This window comes from Drosophila montana, unplaced genomic scaffold (genome assembly GCF_035044405.1).
Source record: "Drosophila montana isolate Dmon_TW-CO22-7 unplaced genomic scaffold, ASM3504440v1 contig_3200_1, whole genome shotgun sequence".
Lineage (NCBI taxonomy): Eukaryota > Metazoa > Arthropoda > Insecta > Diptera > Drosophilidae > Drosophila > Drosophila montana.
This window is the reverse complement of record NW_026998080.1, coordinates 9,186,111-9,200,283: the sequence shown is the minus strand read 5'-3', so window position 1 is coordinate 9,200,283 and position 14,173 is coordinate 9,186,111. Positions and strand designations below refer to the sequence as shown.

Below are 14,173 nucleotides of genomic sequence, written 5' to 3'. Positions count from 1 at the left end.
TATTACCTGTATATTTGGTTTTTTCTCTAATTTTATCTGCTTTAAGCCTGATTGAGCGCCAAAATCATTGAATACAATATTGGGTTTGGGCCAACCTTTTACTCTTTATTTTTTTTTTTTGTTGCCTGGAATTCGTAATTAGGGTTTTCTCATATTAAGCAGCAAGGACTAAAGCTGAATTGGCCAAATGAAATGTTGGCAAACAAAGTTTGATAGGGGGAGAGGGGGAGAGGGGGGAGGGGAGGGGGGTTGGTGTCGGCAAATGAATTTGCGGGCAGACAAAAACCAAAAAAGCAAACAAATCCAGCGAAGAGCACGAAAAGTTCAAAGGATGCCGCAGACTCCCATACAAAAAAAAGCCACAACTAAAGCAGGAAAAAGTAAACGAAAAGTATAAATAATTAAAACAAGTCTGTCAATAAAACGCGAAAAAGTAAAGGGTATACAAACTGTTTAACAAAATTTTGTTTTTTTGTTCCTGCGAATGCTCATAAAATTTTAATTGCCGATTGGCAAAAAGGAAAATAGACCGTGGAACCGACGTCAAGCGAAAACTGTGAACAACCTATAAATATAAATATCAATTGCCAGCTTTGTCGATGTTTTGGTATTGGGACACGCGGCGTATGCGCGATGCGCGATGCGCTGTGTTTATTTTTATAGCCCGATGACGACATTGAGTCTCGAGTTTTTCCAATTAAATGTCCAAGCAGCAGTCGACAGTTTACAATAAATAATGCGGCTATTTATAGACAGACTGTCTGCATGGCTATAACTATTTTGCCACATAATTTCTTGTTTATTTATTTAAATGAAGAGCAAAAAAAACAACAGGCCAAAAGCCAAATGTCAAGTGCAAAAATTATTTGGCCAATGCCTGACTTCATTTCCGCTTCCGTGCTGTAAAAACGAAAACGGAAATACGGAAATACAGCTAAACAATAGCCACAAGTGGGTTTCTGTGCTTTCCACATTCCCGAGAGCGTAAATAGGCAATCAACCCGGGAGGGTCTGAGGAAGGGAGGGAGGGAGGGTAGGGAGCGGGGGGCATGCGGGCCAACGCATTGAACCCATTTTCGCTTGACTTCATTTGTTGGGCTTATGCGTTGCCCATTTTTATTATACCCTGAACACATTGAAAATGGGTAAAAAGGGTATAATGTATTTGTGCAAATGTATGTAACAGGCAGAAGGAAGCATCTCCGACTCCATAAAGTATATAGATTCTTGATCAGCATCAACAGCCGAGTCGATCTAGCCATGTCCGTCCGTCCGTCTGTCCGTCTGTCTGTCTGACCGTATCTATGAACGCAAGGATCTCAGAACCTATAAGAGCTAGAGACTTGCAATTTTAGCTGTAGATCCACCTAGTGCCAGCGCAGTTTGTTTCCGATATTCGATACCTCGTTTCTAAGTAATCGATAAAAATCGATATCGAAATCCTGTTTTTTGAGCAATTTTAGTAAATAGTATGAGCTAAAATCACCAAACTTGACATGTAGCTTCTAGAATAATATATATATATCAAGTATCTTTTTTTTTATACCTATCGCCTGTTGGAAGAAGAGGGTTCAGGGTATCCCCTAGTCGGGAGCTCCCGACTAGAACCTCTTACTTGTTTTTTCTATATATATTAAAGAAAATTATATATATTTTTAAACTAAACTCACTTTCAGCCTGCCTAAAAGTTCCACTCACTTAAGTTGCTCATTCCACATATTATCTTTAAATACTATTTAATTTATAGGGCATTTTTTATGCGACTTTCCTCCAGCTGGCTGCGCCTTGTTGCCTATTGTGCTGGCAGTTTTGGGCATTGCCCTTGGCCATGCTCTGGCCCTTTGTTACGCTTTTATGTTGATTTATGGGAAAATAATCCTGGCGCATTTAGCATGCAGTACCAGAGGCCTAAGCATAAGCCTCCATCTTAGGCCAACCGACTGCAAATCAAATTTACGAAACAAACACACAGCAAAAGCCGCAAGTGTTCAAGTGGCTAACTTGCTGTTTAAGTTGCGCTCACTCAAGTGCCTGTCTGAGTTCTTGAAGAATTAAGTTCCTATACCCTGTACGAACAAGGGCATGTGGGTATATTGGGCTTGTGCAATATCTGTTTGCTCGTACGCCTGCTTGAGCTCGCAGAAAAAATATTCACCAACTCCCTTTCAAGTAATCATAGGGTATCTGGCGGTCGGCAACATTTTGTTGGCTGTAAATTAATTGGACTCAATTCTGATTGAATTTTACATTTTTGTTGCGCACACAAGCAAATGTAATTAAATGATTGCAATTTGTTTTCCATTTCAAACTTATTTTTTTTTTGCTTGTTTAATAATCATTTACAAGGCATTGCGAGATTTTGTGTATGGAATCGCAATCACGCGTTTCTGTTTAACCGCGGGGCGTTCATTAAATTGCGCAGCCAAAGGGCGAATTTAATTCACTTAAACGAAATGACAGTGGATAAACCAAAATGTTGTTAATTAAAAAATTTGCTGCCCTGGGGGGGGGGGGGGGGGCGAACTCAGAGACTGGGCCACGTATTTTGGCTACCCGACAGACTGGACGACTGCCTTGGCCCACAGCGGCTGTAAAAATAAACCAACACGCCATGCGGCGGGAATGTGTGAAAAAAACAAAACAACAGACCCCCAGCAGTCCCGCACCCCCGCCAGCTGGGCTGAGAGACGCCTGGAAAATCTCGAAACGCTGACGCAGCGCAACTATTTCGGCCAACTTTTCCACCTGTTCAATGTGCCCGAGGCGCAAGGGCATATAAATAGACACAACCCAGAGCGCAATTTGTGCGACGTTTCTGCGCCATCTGCACGTCCGCCAACGATTGTTGTCGAAACTGTATCCGCTCTAGCGGCGCATGTTATCGCTGCGCCTGTTATCGAAACTGTATCCGCTCTAGCGGCCAATGTTATCGATGCGCCTGTTATCGAAACTGTATCCGCTCTAGCGGCAAATGTTATCGCTGCGTCTGTTATCGAAACTGTATCCGCTCTAGCGGCAAATGTTATCGCTGCGCCTGTTATCGAAACTGTATTCGCTCTAGCGGCCAATGTTATCGCTGTGTCTGTTATCGACGTCTGCGGCCAGCAAGGTCACACAGTCAAGCCATTTGGTTTTTCCTCCATTTTACTTATTTTTCTCTCTTCTGATTGTGCGTCTTGTTGTCGGCCTTAAACCAAATGTATGTTATTTCTGGCATTGTTGTTAATATGAATAAAATATGACCATTTATTAAGCGCATGCACTTTGTCTGGCTCGACATTCAAAGCATTCCGAAACCTCAATCCCACCCAGCCTCAGGCATGCTTTGTTTATCAGATGCTCTAACAAAGTGGGGTATAAGCAAGATGCGACTCTTTAGGTAACTCATATAATGTTTATATATAGATTTTAAGAAATTGCAGCTTAATTAAAGAGTATTCTTTATATATTACTATGGAAACATTTCTGATTAATAAAAGGAATCTTATCCTTCTTTTGCCTCCACTCAATCTGCGAATCTTTGAAAAAAGCGTATTCAGTCTTCGGCAACTCTTGATGTTTCATTTTATCTTGTTCATTAAACATTTTGACATCATTTAAATTTTCTGCCGAGCGCCCTCAAGCGTTTTTCAATAACGCAAAGCGTATAAATTAAATTAACTGCCTGGACATAAAAATGGCTTTGACCTTGTGCATTTGAAAAGTTGTTTTCCGTTTTTAAATAAATCCATATACTAATGGCATGTGTCGGCCATTAGAAGTATTCAAATTATCTTGTAATAGTTGAGTTTTATGGTTTTTATTGCTGTAATGAAAGCTAATAAAAAAAAAAATAAAAGGTATCTGCCAGCCTGTCATTGTGTTTCTTCCTTGTCCTCCGAAATATCGGATAGGGAGGGTATTTCGAAAAAGTTTAAAAATTCCATTTTAGCCTTGATCGTATCCCCCTTTGGCGTCTTTAACATCTCATCGTCGTCGTCGTCCTCATCATCATCAGCGTCATCGTCTTCGCCGTCGAAGAACAAATCAATTCCCGTTGCATCTTTGCACTCTAAATGATTCGCGCTAGTTTGAGTACTCGACGAGGCAGTCGTAACGACTTCATTGTCAGTTATTTCGCGTATCTGTATATCGGAATCGGAGATTCGGAAACGTATATTACGCGCTTCCTTCCGGCGTGCCCTACGCTCCGCCCGCTTCGATTCTTCTTCCGGGGATTCCCCCTCGCTAGAAGCGTGTCTCTTCTCGGCGTTTTCTAAAGTTTCACTGTTCTCGTCCACGGTCTTCTTTTGCTGCCCATTTTTAAATGTATTTTCTCTAACTTCATCATCGGTTTCGATTTCGATTTCACTTTCACTTTCACGCTGTCCGAAAAGCTCTATTTCAGCGTTCAATATGGATTCTGTGCTTGCAAGGCTGTTTTCGAATATTGTGGAAGTGGTTTCATTTGTTCTGTTTACAGTTGCAGTGAATTTAGTTGACACTATGGATCTCTCTTTTTTGGACTCCATAGGTATGTTTTCTTTATGTTTTGTTCGTATTGTTGTGTATCGAAAACTTTCATTTTAAATAACATTCAAGAATTTACAAAACTGATAAGATATGCAGAGCTCAGAAGAAAGTAAATCTAATCTTATAGGTTTTTTGGTGAAATGGATTAAAGAATTATCTTAACTCACATTCCAACATTGTTTCAAACTGACCCCGATGTGAATATTTTAATTGAAATTCGCATATTTGCAGCACTTTTTACACAATTCAAATTCATTCAGCACTCGGTGAAGCCGATTCCAATGCCAATTTTAAGCATGATCCAATGCATTCCGATTCCAAATGGAAATTACGAGCAATAGGAAAAAGAATAGAGAACAAAAAAAAATAACAAAAAATGCAACAAGACAGCTGGCCAAATGCCGAAAGTCCGAAAAGTGTGAAAAGAGTGGAAATTTTCAAAGATAAACACACAGCATGATCATCTTATATATATATATACACTATATATGCGTTAATTGGATAATAAGAACAACAATAACACGTAGAAGAAGAAGAAGAAGAAGAGGCAGAGGCAGAAGAAGATGCGATAGCTTGTAAGAATTTACTTAGGGGCGCGCGTCTATTTTCACAATATGTGTGAAAAATTATTGAAATTGATTTGCGCTAAGTTTTTGGATGTTGCTGGTCTAAAATTAAAGCGCACGACTCATGCGAGATGGCGACGCTCAAAGTCGCAACAGTGAGAAATAAATTGCTAACCACACACACACAAACACACACACAAACACACACACACACACACACACACACTCGCATGACAGATGCGCCCACGCCTTGGTCAGAAAAACGCTCAGCAGCGCTCGTTCGAATAGTCGACTCCGAATTCGGATATATTTTTGGAAAATTCTTGAACAGCATCAGGAGTGTGTGTGTGTGTGTGTGTGTGTGTGTGTGTATGTGTGTGCTGTTGTGCTCTCGCGCTTTAAAAGCCGCATACGCCCCGTGGCCAGGCATCAGTGTAGGCTTGCATTAGCTTTGGTGAAGATCTTACAAATTGTTTACTCCCACCCAAAAACACAAACCTCTAAAAAATGTCTCTAGAACGTGCTGTTCGTGCCAAGGTGAATAAAAGTGAAAATACAAAAAATATATATATAAAAATACATATGTATATAAAAAAAAAATACAATTTAAATAGTTAAACTATGCCAATGAAAAGTGTTCGTGTCGTAAATCGTAATAATAATGATATTTTTTGTTGCAAAATGATCTCATCCGGCTGTAGATTGCCGGCAAACGCAATCCCGAGATGGACAAAGAGGCCCAGGAATGGATTGAGGCCATTCTTGGTGAGAAATTCCCCGCTGGTCAGCTGTACGAGGATGTGCTGAAGGACGGTCAGGTGCTCTGCAATTTGCTTAACAAACTGAAGCCGGGCGCTGTGGCCAAGATCAACTCCTCGGGCGGTCAGTTCAAGTTCATGGAGAACCTTAACAACTTCCAGAAGGCTCTCAAGGAATACGGTGTGCCCGATATTGATGTCTTCCAGACTGTTGATCTGTACGAGAAGAAGGATATTGCCAATGTGACCAACACCATTTTCGCTTTGGGCCGTGCCGTAAGTTCATTGATTGACCGACTGATCGATTGATTGACTGATTGACTAACTCGGTTTGTTTGTGTTGCAGACCTACAAGCATCCGGAATTCAAGGGCCCCTTCCTGGGCCCCAAGCCCGCCGATGAGTGCAAGCGCGACTTCAGCGAGGAACAGCTGAAGGCTGGCCAAACCATTGTCGGCCTCCAGGCCGGCTCCAACAAGGGCGCCACCCAGGCTGGCCAGAACATTGGCGCTGGCCGCAAAATCTTGCTCGGCAAGTAAATGCTTGGCACTCGCCCTCAGCAGCTGTTGCCCCCCAACTTTCTGTCTGTCTTTCTAATTTGTTATTTAAATTACATCTATGTTTAATTGTTAAGTTTACAAACCAAAACATTAAACCAACAACAAAACTATTCCTCACACAAAACACACACCAAAAAAACCAAAAAAAAAAAAATAATTACACTCACACAAATGCAAGTACGCACACACGCACAACAACACACAAGGGCTTGTCGATGCGCCTTATATTAAGTATACGCCTAAGTTAATTTATACAAGAAAATCAATTAATAAAAAAACAAGATGATGATGATATTGTGGAGAAAACGAAACCGAGAACGTGCAGCATAATTGAAAGCGGATGAAAATCGAACACGAATTCAATTCCAGGCCAATCAGACATCTACAAAGTGTTGCGTTTGTGTGGGTGTATTCGTTATTTATTCGTTTTATTCATCTATCTATCTATCTGCGTCTATATGCGCCATGATCTAAATATGGCTGCCACAGCCATGATATATATATAAATTTATATATATACCTGAATAGCGACGAAAACATAAACAGGCCGTCTTCAGAAGTGTGTGCGAAAAAATTCCATCGAGGCGTCTTGAGGTCATTGCAGACAGCTACTTATAAGCGTCTATATGAATATATATCTAGATGTGTGTATATATAGCTTCGATCCAGGTTTTCCCTTCTTAAAAACTGTAAAACTTAGACTGGATCAGGAACTGCTTTATGTCTTATATCAAGTGGAATAAAGTCCAACCTTTATTTTGTCTACCTGATTTATCTTAAATTGAATTAATATATTTCTAATTTTTTTTTTATATATTTATATATTTCCTCTTGGCAGCCATTAAATTCGGATATAGTATAGACAATTTTCGCAGGTGTTAGACGACATTGAAAATTATGGCCCACATGCCTGTTGGGTCCGAGAAAATGTTCCGAATTTCACGCCCCCAATTTAAATTCGTTGGCTTTTTGATTTGATTTATGCACACGAATTTTGCATTTTGTTCACATTGTTGGGCAATGAGTATCCGTTAATAATGCAAATGAAAAATGTACTTCATTAGTTTTAGCTAATTGCCAGCAAGTCTTTGCTAAATATAGGAATTCTTTTAATATACACAAAATAATTATTATTCAGCCAAATTTCCACAAAGTCCAAGCGAACAAAAAAAACAAAAAAAAAAACAAAATTATACACAATGAATAATCCATAGATATTCTATGTGAAAAAAAATTATTGACAATATTTGTAATCCTTTTTGGCTTCATTTGAGATTCTAGAAACAATAAAGGAAAGTCTTGAGTTTTATTTAATTTATTTTCTTTAAATTATTTGTAGAAAAGCAAAAAAGAACTTTGTTTAATTTTTTTAATATTATTTGTAATAAAAAACTTATTGCACTATATTTTTAATACTTTTTGGCTTCATTTGAAATTCTATAAACGTCTTAAGTTTTATTTAATTTATTTTCTTTAAATTATTTGAAGAAAAGCAAAAAAGAACTTTGATTAATTTTTTTTTTAATATTATTTGTAATAAAAAACTTACCGCACAATATTTTTAATCCTTTTTTGCTTCATTTGAGATTTTAGAAACAATAAAAGCAAGTCTTGAGTTTGTTTTAATTTATTTTCTTTAAATTATTTGAAGAAATGAAACAAAATAACTTTCATTACTTTTTTCTTAATATTATTTATAATAAAAAACTTATTGCACAATATTTTTAATCCTTTTTGGCTTCATTTGAAATTCCAGAAAAGTCTTGAGTTTTATTTAATTTATTTTCTCTAAATTATTTGAAGAAAAGAAAAAAGAACATTGATTTATTTTTTTTAATATTATTTCTTCTATCAATATTGGCTTTTGTTTATGCCCTTTTATAAATAAATGAGCTGACTAATTTATGGCCAAAAATATAAATGTGGCGTTAAAAGTAAAGCGCGTGCCAGAATTTTGTTTACATTTCAATAATTTGCGCAATTGTTTAAACAAAATCGAATACGCATATGTACAGATTTTACATATGTATATATATAAATTGATACATTTTCGCTATATATAATTATGATATTATTTTGGAATTCAAAGCCGAAAGAAAAGAAAACAAACATAAAGTATCCAACTTGACACTGAAAATGTGAAGATATATGTTCTATATGTCTATATATATATGTCTGTCATGGCGAGAATATATATGCTGCATGCAGGTCTCCGTTTGATATATAGGAAATCATAATTCTCTGCTCTATAATATTTATTTATTTGGTATTTTGCGATCTTAAACAGATTTATTTATGTCAGCCTTGGGCAACTAAGGCAATATATATGTATATATTTGTATGTATGTTTTTTCATATAATTATTTTTAAAAGGATTTATTGTATTTATAAATTATATATGCCGGGGCATAAGGCAACAGCAGGCTTAAGGTAATATGACAAGAAAAAGGGATATCTTTGGCAAGCCGAAGACTGAATACCCTTGCAGACATTTGCCTTACGGTTGAGCAGATATGTGACTATAGTAAAGCTGAGTTTGGTGAAAACAGAATATTTTGCCATACAAAAACTTACATTTTAACTAATTCTTTTATAGAGCTATATAATATAGTAGTACGATCTTGATAAGATTTAGCTCACATAAAGGTAGCATAGTTAAACTAGCAAATGGCGGGTTTGGTGAAAATATATTGACAAGCAAAAAAGTTTTCCATATAAGAACTTCATTTTTTATATATGATATAGTTGTCCGATGTTGATACGATTTTGCATATATATATGGACTGTAATGAAACATATGAACACCGATTTTAGTCAAGATATCTTGAAAAACAAACAAGTTTTTCATACATGAAATTACTTTTTGACTGTTCGTGCATATTTTAGATATTTTAGATATAGCATATATAAGATATCGTGGTCCGATCCAGCAAGACGGACGGATCTATGCAAAGTTTCAAGACAATATCCTTAAAGCTGACAGACTAGTTTGAATAGATAACTCGCCTGTTGCAGATGCAGACCTGGAATATATATACCTGATAGGGTCGGAGATGTCACCTCACAAATTACATGACAAACTCATAATACCCTCTGCAAGTGTATACAAATAAAATACAAATTCTAAAATTAAGCTTTGCATAGATTGAAAATCGTTGGGTTTTGTTTTATTTTGTGAGAAAACATCTAGCACTTAGGTGCAGCGTGTTTCCAAGTCGGTAATGCGTTGGGTGACACGCTTAAAGGTCTCCTTCAGCTCCTTGACAACATCCTGCTTGGCCATGATTTTCTCGACGGTCTCATCGTAGTCGTACATTAGAGCCGGCATGGACAGGAGTCCGCCCTGAAAGCTGAGATCCGAGCTCTGCTTGCGTATGGCGCTGCGCTCCAGCTTCGCCTTGTAGAGACGTTCGCGTAGCTGGCGCTGCTTATCCTGCGTCTTGCGCAGCGTCGTCCGATGGCCCTTCAGTTTGCTGGCGAGCGCCAAGGCCTTCTCGCGATTGTGCTGCGTCAGATGCAGTTCGGTGTGATAATTATAGCGCAGCTTCTTCAGCTCATTGTTACGTTCTGCATGGGCAGGTGGCGGCGGGGGGTGGGATAGGAATGATGCTGAGATCGATTAGAAGTATCGGGCTTCTAACTTACCTTCGATTTTTTTGTCCAATGCTACTACTTGATTTTGAATGCTTATAAAGTCGTCCATGCAGAGTTCCTCGTTAATCGTTTCCAGCTTGTGTATTTTCTGCAAATATACTCGAAAGCTATAATATTATAGGCAAGCAAGCAAGAGACTCTAGTCGGGAGCTCTCGACTAGGGGATACCCGGAACTCTCTGCTTCCAACACCGCCTCTACTCAACAGCCACACCAATAATTGAGTAATATTGAGAAAAGAACCAATTAAAATAGCAGCACAGATAGTGTGTACATGTTTACAGAAATTCTTGCAATTTGCGCTAGCTGCCGAGGCAAGTCAAAACACATTTCCTTTAATAACTTTTGTGTTTCTTAGCCGATCTTAATGAAATTTTCTATAGAACATCTTATAGTGCTATAGAATAGAATTAAAAAGTCAATTGCACCGACTCGGCAGTGCAAAGGGCTTTTCTATCTAAATTCCAGAGTTAATTAGCTTAGGAAACTATCAAAGATCTGATTCGATATGTATAAAGGTTAAAAGATAGGGTATATGCGATACGTACATCAACGATGCGACCCAGTGTATGCTTCCTGGTGATGAGAAAGAGACGCGTATCGCTGACCTCGTTGCGTTTCTGGCTCATGAGACGCAGTTCACGTTCGACGAACCGTTTCAGGAAATCCGATTTATTGGTGCCCAGCGTACGCATAATGACCTCCTCCAGATGCTCTTCGGTGTATCTGACAATGTTCTGGATATAGGAGAGATCCATCAATACGCTGGACATGAGAATGGCGTTCTTCCTCTTAGTGTCGGCTGCGACCAGAACGCGGTGATCCAACTGTGTGAGGGCCTCCTGATAGCGGAATCGCTCTTTGGGTTTGATTTGCGGATCCAGGCTGTGGAATGCTCGAAAGTTTTTCATGCGCTTGTAATAATCGGCCATTTTGGTATTGAGATAAACGTTGAGCTCCTTCTCAAAGGCATACTTATTTTTGACATCTATTAAGGTCTTCATCAGCTTATCCTTATCCATTTTATTTCGGAGCATTGCGGTAGCATTAAGATTTTCCATATCGTTGACCACATTATTGAACATGTCGTATAGAAAATCCATTGTTATCTGAGCTATATCCCGTTTATGTTTCTTGGCCTCGATCTCATCGGGATCCTCGAAAACGGATTCATCGTGTATAAAACTGGTATGGAATTTAACAAATGCGTCCAAATCGTCGTCATCCTTCAGCTCGACATGCTTGATGTCCTTAAAGTCGGGAAAATCAGTATCCATAAAGTCCACGTCAAGCTCATCACTTTCGCCGCCCAAATCAAGGGCCAGATCATCCATTTTGCTGCTCTCGGTTGACGACTCGCTGGTCGTCGACTCGCTCTCGAGATTCCCGGTCAAAGGATTGACAAATTTACCAACTTCGGTTGCCGTACTGAATTGCGAAACCAGGGATTTCGATCGACGCATCTTTTGATCTTCGTGGATGGAATGCTCCTCGGATATATCGGATAATGATGGCATTTCGAAGTAGGAAAGGAAGTTCGACTTGGCCAGTACTGTGTCGCCTTGGGGTGGCTCACGCATCTCGGGCTCATCGTCGTCGTCATCGCCATCGTCTTCGGTGAAATGGTCGTCGACGTCGATCTCTTCGTCCGGCATGTTTTCCGCTGATGTTTGCTTGCCGGAAACTTCCGGTACCTCATCATCTGCGGTTCGTAGAGCCTCTCTAGACTCGGTTACCTCACCCTCCATCTCGTCGTTCTGCTCCTCATCCGGATCGACGTTGGGCACAAGATCGCGTTCGCCAAGCGAAAAGCGGAAATTCATTTTCTCCTTCATGCGTGCCTTTCGTGCGGCCTTCTTCTCCTCATCCGTTTGCGGGCCGCTTTTGTCCCATTCCTCATCTGCAGTTGCTTCGGTTGCTTCATCTGCACCATCTCTGAGTGCCGCGGGCACCTCAACTTGTTGGGTATCCGGTTCCGTTTGTTGTTCTTCCCTGGGACCGTCAGGAGCTTCAGGAGCTTCAGGAGCTACAGGAACTACAGGAGCTTCAGGATCTACAGGGGCTACAGGGGCGACAGGAGCTTCAGGAGCTACAGGGGCTACAGGTGCTTCAGGAGCTACGGGAGCTACAGGGGCTACAGGAGCTTCAGGCGCTTCAGGAACTTCCTTTGCTACAGCCAACTCCCTCACCTCCTGCGGATTGGTCTCGTTTACCGTGGGCCTGGCCCCGGTTCCATCTGCGGGTTTCTCTGTCTCGGTGTCCATGGAAGCAGTGTGGTTTAAGTGTGGATTAAGATTTTTGGATTTTTTTTTAAATATTTTTCTGTAGTGTTTGGCTGTTGTGTAGAACGTGTCTGTGTTATGATAAGCTTAGTTCCTAACTAACATTCAAATCTAAAGCAAATTGATTTAGACACAAACAAATCCAATTATTTATCATAATATTGCCAAAACTCGAAACATCTATATTTTATATTCAATTCTTCTAGATGGCATCTGCATACCATTATGAACAAAATTATTTTTGATTATTTAGAAATTATTACTTAAATCTATTTTGAATCTAGAAATTGACAAGAATTTTGCATAACATATATATATCTTAATTAAAGTATATTACATAAATTAAATCTAAGTAAAATGAATTTAAAGTTTTAGGCACAATTTAAGAAAATTAGGAAGAAATGCAATTTTCAGATGAAAAACAATTTATGTTGCATACTTTCGAGCGGAAAAATTTATTCAATACAACAAATCTTATTTATCAAATTTTTGCTTAATTAAGGTATTCATTACAAATCGAATCTACGCAAAATCAATCCAAATTTAAGCAGAAATTAATTCAGCGCACGCCTCGGGCAAGGCGAAAAAAATCTTAAATCAACTGCGGCTCATTCTTTGCCTAAGCAAATCTTTGCCGCTTTAAAGTTGATTGATGGCTTTGGCAAACTTATGACATTGATAAATTTTTAATAAATATATATCTAAAAAGAAAGAAGCCGAAAAACAACAAGAACACAAAAATGTGTAGGGGAAAACAAGAATTTGAACGAGCCAAATATTGTGTTTGGGACATCAGGTGCCCGTTGATTTGCATAAAATGTTGCAGTGCGCGTTGCCGCCAACCGAACAAATCGCAATTTACATAAAAAATATACGTAAACTGCAATGTTTTTACATTTTTTTGGAGCAGTTGCCAGTTTGTTATCTTGGGCTTGGCTCGGCTTATCCAAACAAAATAGCTGAACAGCATGTGATTTGGACAGAAAGATACTTTATAGCCACAAGTTGGGTCTGGCTTGCAGAACAACCCAAAAGTAGGTATATATATGAAAATGGAACATGGAACATGATGAAGTAATTCTTCACTCCGAGTTCAACTATTTTAATCGTATAGTAAGGTTCTTAATAAAGGAAGCCTAACAGAAGCCTAGCGAACATTAACTTCTATTTGGCATTCGAAATAGACCTTAACGCATTTAAACAGCAAAAAGTTTTTGCATAGGAACATTGGAAGTGAAACATGAAAGTGAAACATATATCATAAAATAATGATTCCCCCTTCCGCATTGTTATATCCAAATCATTTCATAAAGTTCTTTATAAAGTAAGTTTAACAAAGATTTGTGCTTATACTTAAGTAATCAAATTGGAATTCGGAACAGACCTAAGCACTGCAAACTTAACTAAACAAAAAATAAACTGAAGTAAATAAAAACTTGGCTCAAGCTGTAAACCAATATACCTGTTAACCCTTTTATGGCAGCCAGGGTATAGACAGCGAGGCGTAAATATATATAAATTGTAAATTCACTTAAATTATGCAGTGGCTCAACATTTCAGTTCGTTTGGTTATGTTTCATTTCGTTTCATTTCATTCCGTTTCGTTTCGCCTCGTCACTTGGCCTTTTGATGTGCTCCAACTTGAGGCAAATGGAATATGCAAGCGCCCAACGGGGAATCAAATTCAATCAGCCTTTTGCTATGAATCTACTTATTTTTTTCTGTAAGAGCAGCCAAAGACTTCTGGCAGCCACTGTAAGACTGTAAGACTTCAAATATTTGCTTTTAATTTCGTCGGCGACACCTTTTCTCGCCTTTTCACTCTTATCGCTGAGCTCGTCTT

At 38.8% G+C, this 14,173-nt stretch overlaps 2 protein-coding genes across 2 annotated transcripts; one reads left to right on the top strand and one right to left on the bottom strand.

The window, feature by feature from the left end:
• Positions 1–5,481: 5,481 nt before the first annotated feature.
• Positions 5,482–6,600, top strand: Mp20 (Muscle protein 20). Its single transcript, XM_064687471.1, has 3 exons — positions 5,482–5,615; positions 5,780–6,112; positions 6,183–6,600. Exons 1-3 carry the CDS (start codon positions 5,586–5,588, stop codon positions 6,372–6,374), a joined length of 555 nt encoding a protein of 184 aa, XP_064543541.1. The 5' UTR covers positions 5,482–5,585; the 3' UTR covers positions 6,375–6,600.
• Positions 6,601–9,524: 2,924 nt separating this feature from the next.
• Positions 9,525–12,434, bottom strand: LOC135432105 (uncharacterized). The gene is made up of 3 exons (XM_064687584.1): positions 10,597–12,434; positions 10,041–10,137; positions 9,525–9,962 (listed from the first exon to the last, which is right to left on the bottom strand). The coding sequence occupies exons 1-3, from the start codon at positions 12,310–12,312 to the stop codon at positions 9,589–9,591; spliced, it is 2,187 nt and encodes a 728-aa protein (XP_064543654.1). The 5' UTR covers positions 12,313–12,434; the 3' UTR covers positions 9,525–9,588.
• Between the last annotated feature and the right edge of the window lie 1,739 nt (positions 12,435–14,173).